At 42.5% G+C, this 25,047-nt stretch overlaps 1 protein-coding gene across 3 annotated transcripts in view; it reads left to right on the forward strand.

Annotated features, from left to right (window-relative positions):
- Positions 1–25,047, forward strand: part of LOC126272493 (sex peptide receptor) — a 3,488,090-nt gene that overhangs the window by 3,418,709 nt on the left and 44,334 nt on the right. For all 3 annotated transcript variants that reach the window (XM_049975380.1, XM_049975382.1, XM_049975381.1), the window contains one exon: positions 13,115–13,563. In XM_049975380.1, the coding sequence (XP_049831337.1) occupies positions 13,144–13,563 (420 nt within the window). In that variant the 5' untranslated portion in view covers positions 13,115–13,143. The remainder of the gene's footprint in view (positions 1–13,114; positions 13,564–25,047) is intronic.

The raw sequence follows: 25,047 nt of genomic DNA on the forward strand, positions 1-25,047 counted from the left end.
ATGTGTGTGATGTCCTTAGGTTAGTTAGGTTTAATTAGTTCTAAGTTCTAGGCGACTGATGACCTCAGAAGTTAAGTCGCATAGTGCTCAGAACCATTTGAACCATTTGTTGTTGGGTGCGTCCGCAATTTAGTTTTAATGCTAACCATATTAGTATCTTTTCTATTCTTTGTGAAGCACAGGTCTTCTCTTACTTCTTCCATACATAAATCAGCTATACATCCTATGTAAATTTCATCGTGTTTTCTCTGTGGAACATATTTTCTTACGCCACAAATCCTTGTAATATTCTATCTATTAACTTGTTGGATGTTATTTATTTGAGCAACTTGTTTTTCTATTGTTTGACCAATTTCATTGTTTTTTAAGCTACTGTTTGCCTTCCACAATTTCATGTTCTGTTACGCTTATAAACCGGTTCCAAGATTCTTGACGGTGTAGTTTCGTTCTTCCGGTTTTATTTATAATAGTTCCTGTTTAAATCTCTTCTGGCACATATGTTCAAATGTGTGTGAATTCCTAAGGGCCCAAACTGCCTAAGTCATCGGTTCCTAGACTTTCACTCTACTGAAACTAACTTATGCTACGAACAACACTCATACCCATGACCGGGGGAGGACTCGAAACTCCAGCGGGAGGGGTCTCTGGTATAGACCTCGTAGGCTGTGTTCATTCAGTAAATGTACAGCAAATAGTAGGTTCTTTATTCCTCTTTTCCTCTGTCAACTTTTTGTTCTTTCTCTATTTGGTGTACACATCTGTTTGAGATATCACAAAGAATTAGTACGAACCTATGTCATATCCTCTGTACACTACCGTCTCTTACTTTGCCTTGTAATTTTTCATTATTGATAATGAAGTCAATAAGAGTCCTCAATCCTCGCGCAGACATTGTATGATTCTATTTATGCGTACCTTTTTGCGGAAGGAAATATTGGTCACCTTTAGTTTATTAAAGCAAATGTAATCTCTAAGCAATCTGGTTATTTCTGATATTTTCTCACTTTGCTCCTGCAGTCTTCCGTGTAGCTTTATTCCCCACCCTTGCGTTTAGCTCTACATATGTCACATTTTCCTACATATCTCGGGATTCATGTGCGCGCGCGTGACACACACACACACACACACACACACACACACACACACACATCATACTTCCATCCGTCGCTTGTTTCTGGCACCTCACTGATGACTGCTGTACCGTTTTCATTTTTTGTACCAGATTCACCTGTCTCTTTTCTGGTGACTTTGACTATTCTGAGGTAGGACTGAACATGTCAGCTACTTCCATCAGCTACTACACTTGTCCTTACCTCATATTAATTCGAGAATCGTAAGTTCCTATAAATTTTCAAATGTAAGAGATGACTTACTTGACTGCATTGATTTTCGTTCGTTTAAAACATTGAGTGTCTGCAGACTGTTACCAGTTGTCCTAGTAAAACAGTATTATGTTGGTGCACTTCATAAGATGATCCAACTTCTTCCTTTCCATGACTACTGTCAACCGATACGCGTACGTGCATTCCTTACGGAATTACTCTGCAGTAGTTGTCTTTCTGCCACCGTCCAGTTGCTTAAAACTATTCTGGTAGCAGCGAGTGTTGCAGTCATTGGACGTGGAAGTAGCTGTACAGGATGCGATATTATTTTCACCTCCAGTCTATGGAGTACGTCTGAGACGCTACCGGTCATTAATCCTCCTCCTGCCAACCTTCAAGATGTTTTTACCACGCTGTGAGATCCATGCTACTGCCATAATTAACTAACTTTGTTTACAAGATGATAATATTGGATAGAATGAAAAAGATACTAACTCAGTTATTAATTACTGGACACAGTTTGTTTCTCATAGTGAAATATATTTCTTTAAACGTAAGGCTTAGAAATTTAGCCGAATTGGAGGCGGCAAATGAACAGAGAAAAATTTATGCGAAAAACTTCGCAGTAAAATTTATTTTTTGTTGGAAGTAGCAAAAACTTTCTTGGATGAAAGCTCCATTGCATCTTTACCTAGATTGTTCCTATATCTAGCACTGTGGTGGTGAACTAAGCTCCTGCATTAAAAAATGAATGTTATTCATAACAAACACGTGACGTAACATTTGTATTCAGTCTGCCTGCTTCTTTAATCGATCTTCTGGACGATATTCAAAAACTCACATGTCAGATAATACATATTGTACGCTTACAGACTCGCCATACCGTAGCAGGGCTTCAAGTGTTAATAATTTATTTATGAAGCATTTGTATACCTTTATTTGTCGTTTCATTTACCCTCTGTCACTTAGCATCTATGGCACCGTAGATTGAAAATAAACAACAAATGCTAGAATATGTACATAATGGAGCCTAAACTTGACAATATTAGCTTTCCAGGAAGAATAATTGTTTTCCTATTTGTTCGTTTATATAGATTCTCCTCCAAATTCACTTCCAGTTTTGAACTCCAGAATTTGTTGCTGCAGCCTATTTACTGCACCGGCTCATATGTTTCGTATCTGTAGTTCACAACCCTCTTATCCATATCGAACGGCGTATGGGTTGTTTCAAAGTTCAATGACAAAACCCTGGCTATGCCCCATGCGTTAACATCAACGAAAATATCACTAACTTTCTACATGCATTCGTTGTATAATAATCACGTGCGTATCTAACTCAAGTTTTTTAGAAAAAATTGAGCTACATTAATATAAAACGTATTCCACTGAATTTTCTCACGCTGAGAAATACGAAGGAACTATCTGTTTTACTTGGTAAGAAACTGTCTGTAGCCAAGATCGCATAAATTCTTCTTTATTTTTGACAACAGATTCTGACAGACTTTGCGAAAGACTAGAAGATGACAGCAAAGTCCATCAGAACCGTCTGTCGAAAATAAAAAAGAATTCATGGGGTCTTGGTTATAGCACGTTTATTATAAAAAGTGTTCCAGTAATGCTTTAATCTTCTACACGGATGCTGCGCGCCAGTACAGAATTCCAGGACGTTAGCGGCTACAAGCGGTGGGTAGCTATTTATGTGCTGTGGTCACAATTAGTATGGCAATTTTTCAGTACAACAACTCCATAGACACAAACTGGAACGCGTTATTGTGAACTAATTATACGTATCCACGTGTGTCCTCATCGCGTGGGCTGCATTCCAGGAATTTCTGCTGGAACGCAACCTGGGGCGTTGCTATGGTAACATCACGAGAAACTGTACCCTTGGGGACTATTAAGTGTCCTCTAGCTTTGTTCAGAGGACACAAAAAGACAACACGGGATTACGGACACCGTTTTGGGATGGCTAAAGAATTATTACGCCAAGATCTCGGCGAAAGTTCTTTATGGGTAATATGGGGTTAACAGAAACAAGACACGGGGTTAGGAGAGGAGGCGGAACTCCGGGATTGCTTGATACTGATTTGTATTACAGGAGGTTACAAAAAGGTGTGGCCAAACATTCAGGAAACATTCCTCACCATTAGATCAAGAAAATGTATTATATGGAAACGGTTTCGGAAACGCTATCTTTCCAATGTTGTAGCTCAGTTTATACAAACAACTCTTGAACAATTTAATCATCGAAAACACACACGGAAAAGGGAGCATCAGCACAATATGAAACACTCTCCCAAATTAACTGTTCGAAATATCTTCGGATGTGCAGCAACATCCTTTTCATTGAATCGCTGAGACGTTACTGAATCCATGTCGAATTGCATACTGAATCACAGTAGAATTGCTTATTGTTTCACAGCCTTCGACAATGCGGGCACAAAGAATACGTGCACAAGAGTTTTCAAATGCCACCACAAGTAAGAGTTTGAGGGTCTAGATCCGGAGATCGTGGAGGCCAATCCATGTATTTGTCCATCTGTCACGAAATGTGTTTTTTGGAAGCCTACGAAGATGACCACTGAGACGAGGGGGGCATCCAACGTGCATGAAGTTCAGATTTTGTAATACTCGCAAAGCCACGCGTTCTACCGGAACAGGTAAAGTATTCTCTAAGAAAGCATTCTAAGGTTCTCCATTGAGGCTGTGTAGAAGAATATGAGACATGAATAGTTACCAACAATGACGGGCCAGCCATAAAACTTTTGTCGATGACATGATTGTCAATTTCGTGAGGATTCTCGACAGCCTATACGTTCTGACAGTAAAAATTTGCAGTCTGATGACGTGGAAACGAAGCCTTATCAATGAACTGCACATTTGCACTAAAGTGAGCATTGACACGTTGTTGAAGAAAGTGTACCATCAGGAAAATCAGCTGCTGATAGTGTCTGCACACACTATACATGATACCGCTACAGCAGGCTGTAAGGTAGCATACAGTCATGTGGTCAACATTGCTTGTTGCAGGTAATCTGATTGTTTACGCTGGCACTAGAGCCACCGTCAACTGCACGAAGAAGTTCCTCCTCTTGTTGAGGTGTCCTCATTCTCCTACGATTTCCTCAACCTTCCCCCTCCGCCTCCGCCCCCGCCCCCCTCCCCTACCGTGTCACGAGTAACAAGCTTTTAACTTCCCATGCTCTCTAAGACAACGATCATTTGCCTCAAAAGTTCTCCTGTTGTGCCATCGTCGTTCTGGAACTGATCCCAGTACAAGCGTTGAGCGCCATTTCCATTACTATCTGCCAATCCCTACATCAAATGTGTATTTATCAACTCCACACTGAGTACACTTCTATTACACTTACCAGAATCGGCAATGAAGTTCATCGCATGTCAACACAAGTAAAACAGTGAATCACGTGTCGACATTGCCTTCGTTCAGTTGAAGGAATAAACACTCGCAGTGAGCCTAAGAATTACCACTTACTGTGCATTCTAACAAATCGTTCCGATGAGGGCACATCGAACGTTTCATGTAGCAAAATGTTTCATGTAACACCGGTACATTCTGTTTCTACGTGATTCCGCGATTAACCTGATAATGAAGTCAAGTATAAAATGATGAGCGTTCCCGGACCCATGACCCAATAACGTGTTATTCCTCTATGTGTGAGGAATGTATCCTGAAAGTTTGGCCACATCTTTTGTTATATTCCATATGGACGCTACTACTATATTTCTTTTCTTTGTTGTTTTGCGAGCCTATTCGCATAAACTACATCAAGAAAGTATGTATTTTTTAGCTTAATTTGCTGTGTTTTATATGTTGAACATTAAATACTTTGCACCTTCCAACATGGTGCCAATTGTTGTCAAAAGCAAGTTGAACATATGAGCTCAAATAGCTTGCAGAAAAGTAGGTTAAGAAACTGCAAAGTGTATTAGCACTTAATACTCCTAGAAGATATAATAAATTAATCTTAGAATCTCCATCTATAGTAGATATCATATAATGACTCCTTGTGTGACCCTGTGTGAGCTGTAATTAATCTAAAGACGCAATAAAATCTTTTCGAGTTTCTTGCAGCCCACGTTCGCAGCGCCAGCCCCTTTCGGAGAGACTGCTCTTGTCCGTTGTCCGGCGCTTCCCTACGCTATGTATACAGCTGACCCTACCGTGTCACTGCTTCGAAGGCTAGTTTCCCAGCTGCGCCGAAGGCTAAACCATCACCTCGATTAGTAAGATGACATACGTATTTTCCATATTAAGCATGCTCTTTTCCGTTGCGCTGTCTTGGCTAGTGCGGATGTATTTTCTCGCAAGAGTCTTCCGTCCCGTATGTGTTCAATGCAAAGTGGAGGGCCAGTGTAGCGTTTTTCTTCTGTAATATTGTTCACATTCACGCGAGATTTGATAGACATTAGGTGTATGAAGTCAGACCTTTGACGCTTCTCAAAAGGTTCCATATTTCTGCAGGTGCTCGAAATATTGATTTGATACCTCTCTTAACAGTGATGGTTCAAGTGGTTCAGAGCACCATGGGACTTAACATCTATGCTCATCAGTCTCCTAGAATCTAGAACTACTTAAACCTAACTAACCTAAGGACATCACACAACACCCAGTCATCACGAGGCAGAGAAAATCCCTGACCCCGCCGGTAATCGAACCCGGTAACCCGGGCGTGGGAAGCGAGAACGCTACCGCACGACCACGAGTTGCGAACTCTTAACAGCGATCATCCGATTCTTGTGGAAGCTGCACCCATGTACGGTATCTTGGGGTGAAAATCTAATAGTCATGGGGGACTGGAATACAGTTGCAGGGGAAGAAGAAGAAGAAAAGCTTACAGGAGAGTATGGACACTGGACGGGGAATGAGAGAGGAGAAAGACTAATTGACTCCTGTAACAAGTTTCAACTAGTAATAGCGAATACTCTGTTCTAGAATCACAAGAGGAGAAGGTATGCTTGGAAAAGGCCAGGTGATACGGGAAAATTTCAGTTAGACTACATCACGATCAGACAAGAATTCTGATGGTGCAAATGGCTCTGAGCAGTATGCGACTTACCTTTTGAGGTCATCAGTCGCCTACAACGTAGAACTAATTAAACCTAACTGACCTAAGGGCATCACACACATCCATGCCCGAGGCAGGATTCGAATATGTTACCGTAGCGGTCGCTCGGTTCCAGACTGTAGCGCCTAGAACCACACGGCCACTCCGTCCGGCACGGATTCTGAAATCAGATACTGGATTGTAAGGTGTAGCCACGAACAGATATAGACTCAGATCACAACATAGTAGTGATGGAGAGTAGGCTGAAGTTGAAGTCATTAGTCAGGAGGAGTTAATACGCAAAGAAGTGGGTTAAGTAAGTACTAAGGAGTGAAGAGATACGTTTGAAATTCTCTAAGGCTATAGATACAGCCATAAGGAATACCTCAGTAGGCAGTACAGTCGAAGAGGAATGGACATCGCTAAAAAGGACGAGAATTATCGTACAATCAGCTTAACAGCTCGTGCATCTAAGTTGCTTACAATAACAATATACAGAATAATGGAAAAGAAAATTGAGGATGCGCTAGATGGCGATGAGTTTGGCTTTAGGAAAGGTAAAGGCACGAGAGAGGCAATTCTGACAATGCTGTTAATAATGGAAGCAAGACACCCAAAGGAAAATCAACACACATTCGTAGGATTTGACGACCTGGAAAAAGCGTTCGACATTGTAAAATGATGCAAGATCTTCGAAATTCTGGAAAAAGTAGGAATAAGCTATAGAGAGAGTCGGTCATGTACAATATGTACAACAGCCAAGAGGGAATAATAAAGAGTGGACGACCAAGAACGTAGTGATCGTGTTAAAAAGCGTGTAAGACAAGGATGTAGCCTTTCGCTCCTACTGTTCAATCTGTACATCGAAGAAGCAATAATGGAAATAAAAGAAAGATTCTGGAGTGGAATTAAAATTTAAGATGAAAGGATATCAATGGTACCGTTCCCTGATGACATTGCTGTCTTGATTGAAAGTGAAGAAGAATTACATAACCTGTTGAACGGAATGATCAGTCTATGAGTACAGAGTATGGATTGAGAGTAAATCGAAGAAAGACGAATGTAATGAGCAGTAGTAGAAATGAGAACAGCGAGAATCTTAACCTCAGGTTTGATGGTCACGAACTCGGTGAAGTTAAGGACTTCTGCTACTAAGGCAGTAAAACAACCAATGGCAAACGGAACGAGGAGGATATCAAAAGCAGACTAGTAATGGCAAAAAGGGCATTCCTGCCCAAGTAAGTCTACTAACATCAAAATCGTCCTGAATTTAAAGGCAGAAATTTATGAGAATGTACGTCTGGAGTACAGCATTATATGGTAGCGGAACATGGACTGTGGGAAAACCGGAACAGAAGAGAATCGAAGCATTTGAGAGTGGTGCTACAGACGAATGTAGGAAACTAGGTGGACTGATAAGGTAAGGAATAAGGAGGTTCTGCGCAGAATCGGTGAGGAAAGGAACATGTGGAAAATACCTTACATTAGAAGGGCCAGGATGATAAGACATCTGTTAAGACATGGGGGAATGACTTCCATGGTCCTAGAGGGAGCTGCAGAGGTTAAAAGCTGTAGAGGAAGACAGAGATTGGAATACATGCAACAAATCGTTGAGGACGTAGATTGCAAGTGCAACCCTGAGATGAAGAGGTTATCGCAGGAGAGGAATACGTGGCGGGCCGCATCAAACCAGTCAGAAGACTGATAACAAAGAAAAATGCTTAAATTAACATGAACATATAAGCTGGGGAACTCTCAGTGAGCTTAGCGTCTCAGAAATCCATGTCGCTAAGGGAAACTTAACATCAGGTGAATGAAGACGAAAAATCAGAAACTGTCAAATGACGATCAGTTTCCCTTTAGGATACTTAAATGCGCCAGAGACGCAGTTCTGACGTTGTGATTCATAATAAACTCAAGAGTTAACAAAAGTCGGATCATCTTCACAGATTAATTTAAATCAGGACACCTTGACAGATTTTGATTCAACAATGAAAAATTCTTAGAAACATAGATGAAAGCTTAGAGAAAGACGGGTGCAAGAACCAAGAGTAAAAAATAAGACGGAAAACCAACATCGAAGTGCCGAAATTACAAACCGTGCAGTTCGAGAATGTAGTATTTCGCCCTTTTTCGGCCCTAGCGTTCACACCATACATCGAAGAGCCAACGACAGAAATAAAATGAATGTACAAGAGTTGGATTAAAGTTGAGTATGAAAGGATAACAATATTACGATTCGTTGATATTATTGCTATTCTCATTGAAAGCGAGTAATATTTGCCGGACGTACTGAATGGAGTGTAGCGTCTAATGTGGACACGCTGTGGATTGATTGTCAACCAGAGGCGAAGGTGATGAAGATAGGGGAGACGGAGGGTAACAATCAACGTACCAACTGGGTTTCACGGAATAGAAGAAGCGACGGAATTCTGCTATCAAGTAAGCAAAATAACATACGCAAAAAAATGATGGACATATAGTGAAAACTATCACAGGCAAGAACTGAATTCATGGTCAAAATAAGCGTTGCAGGATCTTTTTTCGTCCGCAGCGATGTTGGAGATTTGATGTTTTACGGGATTCCTGATATTCACGGTACAATCATGAAATGGTCGTACGGGAAAATCCCCACTTCGTCTCTACCTCGGAGATTCTATATCCCATCGCTCGTGCGCCGACTCTAACACCACCATGAATCTCATTTATCTGCCATTGTGGCAGCAGTAACTCATCTAACAACTGCGTCAGACTCTTGTTGTCTTATATAGTTGTTGCCAACAGCAACCCCGTATTTCGTCTGTTTACATATATCTGTATTTGTATACCCATGCCTGTACCAGTTTCCTTTGGCGCTTCAGTGTATATTACTCCCCACGTCTAAATACGTCCATAATTCGTCACTAAAACCGATATCAGTGTCAGCCAAATATTATAGTACTTATTGCTCGGGTATTAAGTTCCTCTTGCATTTGAAACATTTTTGACCTTCTGCTATCACACTGTGGAAGCTACGTGTCCCTTCAGTGGAATATCTTACGAATAGTAGCAGACCCTCATATTTCGTGATGAAACTGTTGTGATCAAGCATGGCAAAAACGCACAATGAAGTGTTAATTCCAATAAATGATGTAGCGATATTGATATTTGTCCAGTAAAAGCACCCTTCACTTTTCTACTACGACTTTCCACAGCAGTCTCCTTGCCGTTTCAGAAGTATAAGATAGCGGAAACAAATATTTCCAAGTATATATCATCCGGCAAACGAGTTATTTGTCAGATAATTGCGAATGTGTGATTACAAGCAGCCACTGAGCTACACCATTCTCCTAGTTAGTACAAATCTATTTAGTAATATAATCATTAGTTGAGGTGCCCATTTATTTAGGCTTGAATTTCAGCTATGTGGCATGCGGTTGGGGAATGTCGTACCACCCTGAAGAGAAACTGGCATATTTACCTGCCGGCGTAAGACGATATCCGATGCGCCACTATAGTCTCAAGTGAGCAAATAGAGCAAGGCCTCTAGCTTGGCTGGTCTTAATCATCTGAATTTTTCTGCCTGGTATCGTCTCAGTAGTGACGTGAACAGCTCTCCCATTGAAATGGTGAAAGTAGTGGAACAGTCAATTGTAAAGGTTTGTCAAGATTTATGATAAGCTACTGGGATGTTTAAAATAATCCATAATTCAAAGCAGTTAGAAGTACAGCGTAGCATGCAAATACGACAATAACACGTCGAACGCCCCCTCGAACAGGTACCAGTTTAGGATGATAGTGTTTTAACTAGAGCTGAAATTCCCAAACATTTCCTCCAAATAAGCACACGAGAGTCCTGGTACTGTGATATAAGAGCTTGTTTATTTTGAAGATTAATAAAATTTTACAAAATTGGAAATTAATTTTTTTGCAGTTATTGCTTTGGGAAACTTTAAGTCATAGCTCAGACCACAAAAATGATAATACAATCTTAAAATAACAAGGAAATACGACAAACAAACGCCATGTTTTTAATAGACTTTCGTGGATGATTTATTCATTTCCCGTGGAACTCAAGTAGTTTGGAAACCATGACCTAGAGGATAGTGCACCGAAGAACACAGGATGTTGCTTTGGTCGGTACTCCGTTGTAGTAATTGATTTTAGAATCACATGACGTAATGCGCACTAGCGATCGCCGTAAACTGTTTTCGCTTTTTCCATAGTTTTTGTTGTTATTTATTCTGCTCCGTTTTGGATGGAATTTATAAATATTTCGCGTTCTACAGAAATAAGTACTGAATAATATGTTTATGCTATTTGCTGTATGTCTTTAATTCTTCAGGTACTGCTTTCTACGATGAGTAAAATGTTATATACATTTTACGTAACATATGCACAGTTGAATCATATTTCGTCGGTCTTGCACAATCTTCTGCATTAAAATGGAAGTCTTTTACCACGTAACATGGGATATTTGCACATTAATTGAGTTTCCTAGACTTCTTAAAATTTTATCTGCCCAAAAATGGAATTTATGTTATTTTCCGACAACTTCCATTTCAAAATTCACTTTTATTTAATTTTTGAAAATAATTCTGCTTAATTTGATTCCACTTACTGATTTTTGCGTGTAATAGAGCAATAATGTAACGTACAGACTATTAAATGCAGTATTGACAAAATTTTCTCGACTGCAACGCCTCAAAATTTCAATTAAATATTCTTTCATAGGTACGTGACAATATCGCAAAATGAGACACGTTGTCACATTTATAAAAACCTTAGTTTTTTGGAGTAACGTTTCTAATTTCAGAAAAAGTCATCAGCATATAATAAGTGAATGTCATAATCTAAAAGAGGAAAATGAAAATACACACATCAAAAAAAAGTTTCGTATTACCTAGGTCCAGGAACTTGTACAGAAAATTGGATTAGAGATCAACATAAACATCACTTCCGCCCTTTTCATTGCTCATGAAAACCACAGATTGCAGGTTGTACTACCATACAGCGAGGCCTTCATAGGAGGTTGTCCAGATTGCTGTGCACACCGGTACCCAGTAGCACGTCCTCTTGCATTGATTCATGCCTGTATTCGTCGTGGCGCACTATCCACAAGTTCATCAAGGAACTTTTGGTCCAGATTGTCCCAGTCTTCAACGACGATTCGACATAGGTCCCTCAGAGTGGTTAGTGGGTCACGTCGCCCATAAACAGCCCTTTGCAAACTCTGCCTGGTGTGTTCGATAAAGTTCATGTCTGGGGAACATGCTGGCCACTCTAGTCGAGCAATGTCGTTATCCTGAAGGGAGACATTTACATGATTTGCACAACGGGAGCACCATGAAGGTGAATGCCTCGCCAGTATGGCGCCGATATGGTTGCACTGTCGGTTGGAGGATGGCATTCACCTATCGTACAGCCGTTACGGCGCCTTCCACAACCACCAACGGCGTACGCGGCCCCACATAACGCCACCCCAAAACAGCAGTGAATCTCCATCTTGCTGCACTCGTTGGACAGTGTGTCTAAGGCGTTCAGCCTGACTGGGTTGCCTCCAAACACGTCTCCGACGATTGTCTGGTTGAAGGCATATGCGACACTCATCGGTTAAGAGAACTTGATGCCAATCCTGAGCGATCCATTCGGGATATTGTTGGGCCCAATTGTACCGCTCTGCATAGTGTCGTGGTTGCAAAGATGGACCTCGCTGTGGAAGTCGCGAGTGAATTTGCTCATCGCGCAGCCTTTTGCGCACAGTTTGAGCCGTATCACGTCGTCCTGTGAGTGCACAAAAAGATTATTCATCATGTTGCCGTTGTTGTAAGGGTAGTTCCGAGCCATAATCCGTAGGTAGCGGTCATCCACTGCAGCAGTAGCCCTTGAGCGGCTTGAGCGAGGCCTGTCATCGACCATTCATGTCTCTCTGTATCTCCTCCATGTCCGAACAACATCGCTTGGGTTCACTCCGAGACGCCTTTACACTTCCTTTGTTGAGTGCCCTTCGTGGCATAAAGTAACATTGCGGCGCGATCGAACCGTGGTATTGACTGTCTAGGCATGGTTGAACTACGAAGAACACGAGCTGTGTATCTCCTTCCTGGTGGAATGACTGGAAATGATAGCCTGTCGGACCCCCCCCCCCCCCCTCCGTCTAATAAGCGCTGCTCGTGGACAGTTGTTTATATGTTTTGGCGGGTTTAGTGACATCTCTGAATAGTCAATGGGACTGTGTGTCTGTGATAATATATCCACAGTCAACGCCTATGTTCAGGAGTTCTGGGACCCAGGGTGATGCAAAACTATTATTGATGTGTGTATATCAAATTTATATTATGTGGCCGGTTAGGGTCTGAAACGAGTACCTAGATGCAAAACTTCCCCTTACGGTAAATTCTAACATGTAGTGTCCTGAAGCAGTATTCTTGTAACGTAGGCGACGGACGAAACTTGGACCTAATTATATGGGGACTTGATGGAAAAGTTTACATATCAAATGCGTTTATACTGTCTGCGGAATAGTGGTTACTGAATCCAGGCACACATCCACAATTATCTTGCAAAAGACTCTTTGAGTACTCATGACCACTGGAATGTTTTTGCTTCTGTTTTTGTATGCTTCTACCCTTGTCAGTTCTCGCTATTAATTAGGATCAAACCGCTTCATTCATCACATGATTTGTTTCCACAGTTAACCACCACATTTTGCAGGCCTTCAGTAATCCTCTTCGTACTGTGTTGCAGGTATCGACGGTAGTGGTAGAAACGCCATAATGGACAACAGTACGTGTGGCAACGTAGCCGAGGTGTCCCTCGACTTGGACCCGGATGCCGACGTCGAGTGCCCACCGGTGAAGGCCATGGTGCTGGTTACGTGCGGTAACGTGAGCAGACCGATGCCGTTCCTCAACGTCTCTACCGAAGTTCCCATCGAGTACGCGCAGCCCATGCTGGGCTACGCGATGCCCTTCCTGCTGGTGATCACCATCATCGCCAACACGCTGATCGTGGTCGTGCTGTCCAAGCGCCACATGCGCACGCCCACCAACGTCGTGCTGATGGCCATGGCGCTGTCCGACATGCTGACGCTCTTGTTCCCGGCGCCGTGGCTCTTCTACATGTACACCTTCGGCAACCACTACAAGCCGCTGGCGCCCACCAGCGCCTGCTACGCCTACCATATCATGAACGAGGTCAGTCGCTTGCTTACATCTAAAACTACCTGCAGCCCTTTCATTTCTTGCTTAAAAATCTATTCTCTAGTGTCCTTTCCTTTCTATTTCCCCCAACAGCAAAGTAAATGTTTCTTTTCATATTTCCCAAAGAAAGCATATAAATATGCAATATTTTCTCTGATCTCCATTGGTAGACGTAAAACATTCCGCCAGATATAGATAAAGACTACTCGAGATATGCATGTTTATGTGCTTAATGATTATCTTAGTTTTCTGTGTCTGGAAACCAAACATGACAAGGACTTTTTTGTTGTTCAGCCACAAATCGTCAAGGTTGCCTCTGTGGCGACAGTTTGAACTGGTCAGGAAGTGTTAAATAGCTTCCACAGCACCAGATTCGCACATGTCAGCATCCAAGTCACCATGACCCACCTGCTCATATTTGTTTTCACTGGCTCCAGCCGTGTTCTTATGTGGTTCGTGGTTCTCTATGTTTTCCAGTTTGTTATGGTGTCCCAAGGCACACACTGTTTGTGCTGGTGGATAGTCAGGTGGTGGTTCTCCAATGCCCACATTTAAAAATCTTTAACGGGATCTCAGTCGTGCAGGCTCACACTCAGTGCCAAAGAGAGGCTGTCTATCGTCACTCGTTTGTCTGGAACTCTGTGATTTAGTTAGATGGTCTTCGTTAGCTGGGTCTCACAAAGCCAGTAGGTCTATAAAGATTTGGTAGGGGCGTGGGTTAAGTACACTCTGTTGTGTTCGACATGTTTCATTCAGCCTTACGTCGACGCTGTTGGCTTGCTCTAGTACGTACTGGGTAGGCATACTAAGCCGTTGACAACCATAATACTTGAAACTTCCTGGCAGATTAAAACTGTGTGCCCGACCGAGACTCGAACTCGGGACCTTTGCCTTTCGCGGGCAAGTGCTCTAGCACCTGAGCTACCGAAGCACGACTCACGCCCGGTACCCACAGCTTTACTTCTGCCAGTACCTCGTCTCCTACCTTCCAAACTTTACAGAAGCTCTTCTGCGAACCTTGCAGAACTAGCACTCCTGAAAGAAAGGATATTGCGGAGACATGGCTTAGCCACAGTCTGGAGGGATGTTTCCAGAATGAGATTTTCACTCTGCAGCGGAGTGTGCGCTGATATGAAACCAGGCTGTAGCTAAGCCATGTCTCCGCAATATACTTTCTTTCAGGAGTGCTAGTTCTGCAAGGTTCGCAGAAGAGCTTCTGTAAAGTTTGGAAGGTAGGAGACGAGGTACTGGCAGAAGTAAAGCTGTGGGTAGTGGGCGTGAGTCGCGCTTCGGTAGCTCAGATGGTAGAGCACTTGCTCGCGAAAGGCAAAGGTCCCGAGTTCGAGTCTCGGTCGGGCACACAGTTTTAATCTGCCAGGAAGGTTCATATCAGCGCACACTCCGCTGCTGAGTGAAAATCTCATTCTGGAACCATAATACTTCCTCAGTGGTTCTCAGGATAGCAGATATTGTTCCCTACTGGCAGTTGACGAGATAAATAAAATACTACTTCTGGGGACTACTTTCTGGCGGATAATTTTACAGTGGCGTCTATATGTCAGACATATATCCAACTTCATGGCTGGATATGTTGTTTTGTGTGTCTGTTCCAGTGCGGTGTTGTTCAAGGAAATACTGAGCTTGTGGTTTACTGGTCGTTATCGAAGGTGGAAAGCGCTTAGTGAAGTCTTCGAAGAATTCGAGTTAATGGAGTTATTTTGATAGTATTCTGACAAGGCTCCGAGTGCTCATTGCAGCTGCAGCTGCAGATCCTCGGAAGATGTTCCCTCAACTGCGATTGCATAGTCATCTTCACAAGTGAAGTGCTTAGTATGATTAAGTGTAGGCTGGTCATTAATCTATAGGCTAAAGAGGTCGAGCGCCAGAACTCTTCCCTACTACCGAAATCATACCTACAGGTGCTTAATGATTAACAAGTCATGGCTCTTTCAATCACATCACACTGAATAAGTGCGATGATATACACATGGTCCATTGATCGTGACCAGGCCAAATATCTCACGAAGAAGGGTCAAACTAAAAACTAAAAAGAACGACAGTTGTCTAGCTTGAAGGGGGAAACCAAATGGGGCTATGGTTGGCCCGCTAGATGGCGCTGCTATAGGTCAAACGGATATCAACAGCGGTTATTTTTACATAGGAACCCCCATTTTTTATTACATATTCGTGTGGTACGAAACGAAATGTGAATTTTTTAGCTAGGCCACTTTTTTCGCTTTGTGATAGATGGAGCTGTGATACTCACAAACATATGGCTCACAATTTTAGGCTAACAGTTGGTAACAGGTAGGTTTTTTAAATTAAAATACAGAACGTAGGTACGTTTGATTGTTTTATGTCGATTGTTCCAATGTGACACATGTACCCTTGCGAACTTATTATTTCTGAGAACGCTTTCTGTTACAGCGTGATCACCTGGAAATGCCACGTTAATGCAATAAATGCTCAATATGATGTACGTCAACCTCAATGCACTTAGCAATCCGTGTAGCGACATTCCTCTCAACAGAGAGTAGTTCGCCTTCCGAAATGTTCACACATGCATGGATAATGCGCTGACGCATGGGACAGGCTTTGTCGATGGATCAGGATAGCAAATATCCTTGAACTTTCCCAACAGAAAGAAATCCAGAGACGTCAATCCCGCGACCGTTCGGGCCATGGTATGGTGCTTCGTCGGCTATCCACCTGTCGTGAAATATGTTATTCAGTACCGCTTCAACCGCACGTGAGCTATGCGCCGGACATCCATCATGTTGGAAGTACATCGGCATTCTGTCATGCAATGAAACATCTTGTAGTAACATCGGTAGAACATTACGTAGGAAATCAGCATACATTGCACCATTTAGATTGCCATCGATAAAATGGGGGCCCATTATCCTTCCTCCGATACTGCCGCACCATCCACTAACCCGCCGAGGTCGCTGATGTTCCACTTGTCGCAGCCACCGTGGATTTTTCGTTGCCCAATAGCGCATATTATGACAGTTTACGTTACCGCTGTTGGTGAATGACGCTTCGCCGCTAAGTAGAACGCGTGCAAAAAATCTGTCATCTTCCTGTAATTTCCTTGTTCCCAGTGGTATAACTGTACACGACGTTCAAAGTCGTCGCTATGCCTTTCCTGGTACGGGTGCCATCGATGTTGATGCAGAATTCTCAACACCGACGTTTTTGAGATTCCAGACTCTCGCGCAATCAGGCATTGTCATTTGTTGCAGGTCGTGGCTGACGTATCATATGTGGCTGAACACTTCCTGTTTCCTTAAATAATGCTACTATCTGGCGAACGGTCCGGACACTAGTGTGATGTCGTCCAGGATACCGAGCAGCATACATAGCTCACGCCCGTTGGTCATTTTGATCGCAATAGCCATACATTAACACGATATCGACCTTTTCGCAATTGGTGAACGGTCCGTTTTAACCCGGGTAATGTATCACGAAGCAAATACCATCCGCACTGGAAGGATGTTACGTGATACCACGTACATATACGTTTGTGACTATTACAGCGCCATCTATCACAAAGCGAAAAAAGTGGTCCAACTCAAACATTCATATTTCTTTACGTACTACAGGAATATGTAATGAAAAATGGGGGTTCCTATTTATACAAACGCAGTTGATTTCCGTTTGAGCTATGGCAGCGCCATCTAGCGGGCCAACCATAGCGCCATCTGGTTTCCCCCTTCAAGCTAGACGAGTTTCTTTCTTTGTAGTTTTTCCGTTTTATGCTTATTTCGTGAGATATATGGCCCGGTCACTATCAATGGACCACCCTGTATGAATTACATGTATCTACGCACATATTCTACAAACTACAATAAAACTCATGGCTAAAAGTATCACAAGTTGTTGTTTCTTCCCCGACACAAGACGTATGGGCGCAAGGGTTTCATTTCTTGAATGCCTCTGTGCGTGATATAATTAATTTAATCATGTTCCCACAGTTTCTACGAGGGCGATACGTAGATGGCTGAATTCCTTACTTAGCATTGCTTTTTATGATGTAAGTAGACTTCTGCATGATATCTGGAATCATTCTTCCAGTGTTTGCCAGTCCAGGTTTTTCACCGCGACTGTACTGCGTCAGTCAAACAAAGGTATGACCACACGTGCTGTCTTGCTGAATTAGTTCAGTAACCCCTCTCAGTTTTATTTCATATGATTCCCACGCACTCGAGCAGTGTTCTACTTTGTGGTGCATAAAACTTTTGTATACTGACTGTATTTCCCCAGCATCCGAAGAGTTTCCTTAAACGTCTACTGAGCCAGTGTGGTCACTCCATTCCATAGTCCTACAAATTGTTTGAAGCTGGTATTTGTAAGAGGAGACTGATACGGTCTGTTTCACACAGACATCGTTGTCATAAGACCTTTCAGAACCCCGTTTGGTGATCAGTTTCACATTTCTGAACTTTTAGAACAATCTGAGACAGAATTACCGCTTTCAGTTCTGCAGCAGCCACCTTCAAGGCTCTAATTCTAACGCATATTTTCACATGTTATTTTTACATTGTTCTAACATTTTTCAGTATACCAGAATGAGAGATTCTGTTCGAAAAACAATGTATGGAAAAAAGATAATTAAAATCTTATGTAGATCATATGATCGACCACTAAACTGTAATTTTATGTCAGATTTTGTTTTGACAGAATAGCCAAACATATAGTCTATCTATGAAAGTGAAGATTTATGTACTTAAAGTCATCGTTGCCGATTCTGATTGACTGAGCTAGCAGATGTCGAAAGCACAGTAAGAAGGGCAGACTGGCGAGAAATTAAGCTATGCCTAATGTGACGTGATTTTTCACAGTAAATGTAATACCTACTAACCATATTGAAGTGGATGCTTAACGATGTAACTTATATAAAAGTTGTATTAAACTGTTACTAGTACGAAACCGCTATCGACACGCATGAAAAAATTACTAATAAATTCTTGATTTAGTACCGATGGGTAGGGTTTCCCATCTTATGCTTTCCTCCAATGATAACCTTCTGAATCACTGTCCTGCTGAGGTTGTGCATTATTCTATAGATAAGTTCGAAGCTTAGTCACTACCATTCATGAGTTTCTACATCAATAAAATGTTATCATCGTCCATTACAAGAAGACCGACACATTTCAAAATCATGTTTTGAAATAGGCTTTCAGTAGCTGTCTCCAGCTATTCTGTGGGCTATTCTGTGCCAGGTGATACCAGAACTTTCATATAACCCTCAACTCCACTGAATAAAAAGTACGTTCACCTCTTGTCTTCGCTACTTGCCGAGTAGCCTGCCCACGGACGGTTCACTAATGCTACCATTTTCAGATTTGTCTTTAATATGCAGATCGCACGTGAAGAACCTTTCCGTAGCTCTTTGGGCTGTCACAAACTTCCGTTTTGTGAACTCATTGTGTAGCTGTCTGAAAAGTTGGTCAGCACTGTTCGAATGCACTGGAAATAAATACTACGATACATCACTTTCTTCTGGAAGAGCAGCTGACTGGAATGGACAGTGTCTTGAAAGGAGGATATAAGATGAACATCAACAAAAGCAAAACGAGGATAATGGAATATAGTCGAATTAAGTCGGGTGATGCTAATGGTATTAGATTAGGAAATGAGACACTTAAAGTAGTAAAGGAGTTTTGCTGTTTGGGGAGCAAAATAACTGATGATGTTCGAAGTAGAGAGGATATAAAATGTAGATTGGCAATGGCAAGGAAAGCGTTTCTGAAGAAGAGAAATTTGTTAACGTCGAGTATAGATTTAAGTGTCCGGAAGTGTTTTCTGAAAGTATTTGTAAGAAGTGTAGCCATGTATGGAAGCGAAACGTGGAAGATGAATAGTTTGGACAAAAAGAGAATAGAAACTTTCGAAATGTGGTGAAACAGAAGAACGCGGAAGATTAGATGGGTAGATCACACAACTAATGAGGAGGTACTGAATAGAATTGGGGAGAAGAGAAATCTGTGGCACAACTTGACTAGAAAAAGAGATCGGTTGATAGGTCATATTCTGAAGCATCAAGGCATCACCAATTTAGTAATGGGAGGCAGCACGGCGGGCAAAATCGTAAAGAGAGACCAAGAAATGAATACACTAAATAGATTCAGGAGGATGTAGGTTGCAGTAGGTACAGAGAGATGAAGAAGCTTGCACAGGATAGAGCTGCATGGAGAGCTGCATCAAACCAGTCTCAGGACTGAAGACCACAACAACAACAACTACAACATAATTTCTAGAATTAGCTGAGAAAAAGCTGAGTCAGATGCAAATTATTGTTTACAAATTGCCACCATAGCAGCAGTTGCGACGATATGGAGCCCCTTACGGAAACGGGAAATCTCCAATAGTTCCGTAAAATCTAAAGATTATCTTTCTGTCCATAATCTGGGATTGATACCATCAGTCTGCCGTAACGTGGAAGTGTATATACGAGAGGGCGCGTGCGTGTTGGCATTTGTTTCGAAAGTAAATGAAGGGCAAGAATCAATGTTACGGTTACAAAAAGTGTGTGGCGATCTAAGTCGAAACAAGAAATGCACGAAAATTAGGACTTAGTATCTCGTCGTTGATTAGGTTTTCTGAGACAGTGCATGCGTTTAGATTGGAGAACGATGGGTAAGAAAATCAGCCATGTCACTTTCTGAAGAGCTACCCCTTCTAAGAAACCAGCCTTACGCGATTTAGGTAAACCTCTTGATGGGTGATAGAGGACTTGTGGTGCTGTCCTCCAGAATAATGAGTCCAGTGTCACTGCTCTATTTCGCTTGATGGTGGTGGTGGTGGTAATGGTGGTGGCGGTGGTGATGGTGGTGGCAGTCATCTGCGCCATTACTAAACTAGGCGGAGACAACTGTGGCCAAAAATGATGAGAAGTGACAGAGAAATTTTCCGATCTTCACTGCATATGAGCATTGCAATGAGAGCAAAGGCGACATGTGGAAATTAGTGGCGCACCAGGACTCGAAACCTGATGCTCCACTTCCCTACAACGTCTGCCCCAATCGCCTCTGCCATCCGAGCGCGGCTCTCATCCAGAAGTATCTCCCACATGCCACACACTGCAGGCCATGCGTTCGTTCATTAATCTCCCATTTGGTCTCAGCTATTCAGATGAGTCCCGCTAGGTTTCCGACGAGTGAGTGAACATAGCGCTTCGCCGTCAAATGTAAATATGTTCAAAAGTATGTACCTGAGGGTACAATGGAAGTATATAAAATCACTGAAAGAGCAGTCTAGATAGCTACGGTTATTCTAGTAAAATGACCAGTTTCGGCCTAATCTTAGGCCACCTTCAGAACAGCAGCATCAGTTGAAGTTAACGATGTCTAGAACAGTCAGTAGACCTCAGTCGCTGAAACTGAGTCAGTTGGCTATTCTACACATCGTAGACTTCAGATGATGGTGCTGTTCTGAAGAATGCCTAAGACTAGACCGAAACCGGTCAATAACCCTAGAGATCTAGACTGTTTTTTCACTGATTTTATGTAGCCTACAAAATTGCTGTACCCCAAAAGTGTTAGCAAAAAATTTGTAAAATTTGAAGTATAAGTTTAATCCACTCTCCTTCATTCTCACGCACAAGGACTAAGATGTTTCCATGGAAGAACAAAATACACAAAACTCAGTCATTCTCTAACATCGTTTAATAAAATGTGCATACGCTACTACAATTACACGGTAATGAAATGGCTAAAGACTGGAGGATCCGGGGGTAGAAAGCGAGTGAGCCCGCTCCCATTTGAAAAACATCACAAATTTCGTTTATCACAACCAACCTACGTAGGTCACATGTTATTAACCTGAGTACATTTAGTTACTCAATTCTACACTTGTAAATTATTATTAATCTCTATGGCTTAATGTGCCAATGAAAAGATATTACCAGTAATTAAAGCATCAACTTAACACAAGAAATTAAGCCTCATTAATTAAGGCATTTAAAATCCCCAGTAATTGAATCAGAAGTCTCATTTAACAAAACAATTTACAGGCGCCAATAACCGTAACAAAACTAGTACAGACCGCATTGCAATTAAGCGGCTCGAATTACAACTCGTAATTTATACCAGAATCGCCGGCCAAAACGTAGGACGGACATCACGTCCTTACCCTGGAAACATCTTTCAGAAACTGCTCTAATCATATTTATATTCGGCGGAGTTTCCAGTAGGCCGTTCGAGCAGATTTAAGGGTAGATTAGGACAATTATGTTCTACTTCTCTGCCGCGCGGAGAGGCCGCGCAGTTAGAGGCACGATGTCACTGGCTGCGCAGACCTTCCCGCCGGAGGTTCGAGTCCTCCCTCGGGCATGTGTGTGTGCGTGTTGTTCTTATCATAAGTTAGGTTATGTAGTGTGTAAATCTAGGGTCCGATGACCTCAGTAGTTTGGTCCTTTAGAAATTCACACACTTTTTTTCTACTGCTCTAAGAAAAAGCAACATACCACCGTAGAAAACATCTAAAAAGAATTACATAAAATGGATAAGATGGGTAAGTTTTGACCTTTGCTACATTTCGAAGACATAAATGCATTTATGAAACTCAGGGTTGCATTCCATAGTTAAGCACATGGCCTCTATGGGCGAGACCCACACATTTAAACTGAATGCCAGTTCATGCAGCTTTACACAAAAGGGTTTACACCAAGATACAGTCCAACCTATGCAGTAGTTACAGACACATTGAAGTCGCCAAAACACGCACAAGGAACTGCAGGCCACACCCTTTGCAATGAAATAAAAGAACACACAAATGATGGGGCAGACGAGTTCCCACGAGCACTACCGAGACTGGTGCACATCACTAGTAGCTTCACTTGTCTTTTTGGGTAAACTAAGTAGCACAACAGACGGAAGCTCACGTTTAACATCTGCTGAATTACGAAAACAAGCTCCGAAATAGTCCTGTATCAGGTACATTTCAGTGAAATACTTTTGTGGTGGAATTCAGCAGGGAAGCACTCCAACGGTAATGCCACGAAGGAGTCGACGATGATCTTTATATGTGCCACACATTAGACACGGCCACCTCTAAATGCGAAAGCAGATCACATTTCCAAATTAGCACTTGCCACTGCCGTGGGCAAAGCTCACGTACTCGCATCTACTAGCAGACTTTCGCTCTCCCAGTCCAACATAATGCTTGGGCCGCCTACCCTCGCACGACGCTTGCGCACCGACTTCAAAAGTGGAACGTGTCTTAGAGGCGTCTACTCGCGGCGTGCCAAAGGAGCTCCAGATCAAAGTACAGTCGCTAGATTACCCACAGTATCGAGACGAAAGTGTCAGTCATCGCCTCCTCTCCCCACCCCCACCCCCCTCCGTTAAGCTATAATCTGGGGTGAACAGCCCAGTTTCGTTTATTTACTGTGTATCAGCATCTGCTTCGACACTGTCTGGTTTCAGCTGACTGAAGAAAGGTTAGGTTTCTTACGCGTTTTAAGGTTTAGGAAGGCGAAGATGACTCGGAACAAAACTCTGACGGGCCGAGAAACTGCGTCAACGTTTCCCCCTTGATATCCTGAGCCCTCTATATTGCCCCGCAGATACCCTTCCCGTAGGTACTGGCTGGAAGAAGCGCATCTCTCTCCATTGTACGTATTAGCCTATCTGTGATGTGCAAGAGAAATGTTGTCTTTTGCCGCCTCCCATTTATACCTGATATCCTGATCCTTTGCAGGCGCAAGCAATAGAAAATTCAACGACCTCAAATTACTCAGCAGCTAATTAAGAGGGAACACGGTTAAGCCCATTCGGGAAACGACCCTAATGTTTCTAAGACCAAGAACGATAATTCGCTTACGCAGATTTCAAATTCCTGTTAACGCATTCTACAAAAGACAGCTAAGGTTATAGAACTCATTTGTCACGTGAGAAATGACACGATCAGAAACAAGAGAGTCTGAATTTACGTGTCGTAAACGTGGGAGCATTGTCACGTACTAACACTCTAAGGGGTCCAAAATTACAAATAAAACTCTTAAACGCTGGTTACTAACGGTAGTCATCATTCCTCTACTATGCACCATTCACTCAAACCTTGTAAAGATATCAACACCACAAAAAATTACCACATTTGGTGCTTGGGTGTGCCCCAGATAATCAATAAAAAGGTGTTGCATATGCAGAAGTTCCCTGATTGACTTGCGTTCTTGATATTCTCTTATTAATCTCTTAATATCTCAGTGGATGCTTTTACAAGACAGTTGTTCTTTAGTTTTCATCCCTGTTACAAAAAGCCCCAGGTGCCGCTCCCCTCCGACCCCCTCTCCCGTCCCACATAACGAGCGGTGAAAATAACTAAGCTTTTAGGATTACAGATCTTGAGTTTCCTATAGTAACGAGTAATGTAACATAGCATCCCCGACTGCAAGGAGCAATCTTTGTCTTCCATTGTTTCATCCACCTCTAGCCTCTCCTGAATTTCACAACTTACTTGCACATTGCCGTCTCTCTGTAAGATGAACAAACAGTGAAGGACTATCAGAAAGAACTGCTACTGAAACCGGCGCCTTTACTTTTCGGCAGATTCCGGCATGTTCGTGTGAAATATGTGACTAAGGCATCCACGACTTGGTTTTCTGCCCCCTGATAAATGCTCCTGCAAATCAGAAGGCCGATATTGAAACCGCCCATTGCGTAATTCTTCCAGTGAAAATTTTGGAAATTTATCGTACGTTCCTATGGGACCAAACTGCTGAGGTCATCGGTCCCTAGCTAACCTACGCTAAGGACAACACACACGCACACACACACACACACACACACACACACACATACATACATACATACACACACACACACACACACACACACACACACACACACACACAACAAAAAAAAAAAAAAAAACATGCCCGAGCGAGGACTCAAGACGGAGGGGAGTCGCGGGAACTGTGACAAGGCGCCATAGACCAAACGGCTACCCCGCGCGGCTAATTATTCCAATCTTACGGGGTCTGTCATAAATCCAACTCAGTGTTTGCTATCATTTTCTAAGGTAAACGCGTTATGCTCCAGGTAGAGCTTTAACCTGCCTAGGGCAGAAAGGTCAGCCAAAGCTTCCAGATTGTAAACAGAAGAACTTATTTCAGCAGCTGACGAGGCTCTTGATACAGAAGATAGAGGCTACCGCTCTCCATCATGTTCTTGCAACACAACGGCGGTAAGGCCGGAATTGGGCATGTACGCCTGCACAGTAAACAGTATATTGAAATCTGGAGTATCCAGGACTGGAGCACTGCTGAAAGGATATTTCAAGGCGTCGAAGTTTCCCTACTGAGAATCTCTCTTATACTGATGAGCTGATTAAGCGGAGCCAAAAGTTATGCAAAAATGTGGATAACGTCTCTAAAATAATTCAACATGCTTATAAACTGAGCAACTCCCCTGTTGTTCGTTGGTGACGGGAGATTGTAAATAACTCGGATAAGGGCCTGACCCGCACTAAATC

The sequence above is a fragment of the Schistocerca gregaria genome, chromosome 5 (assembly GCF_023897955.1).
Source record: "Schistocerca gregaria isolate iqSchGreg1 chromosome 5, iqSchGreg1.2, whole genome shotgun sequence".
NCBI classification, from domain to species: domain Eukaryota; kingdom Metazoa; phylum Arthropoda; class Insecta; order Orthoptera; family Acrididae; genus Schistocerca; species Schistocerca gregaria.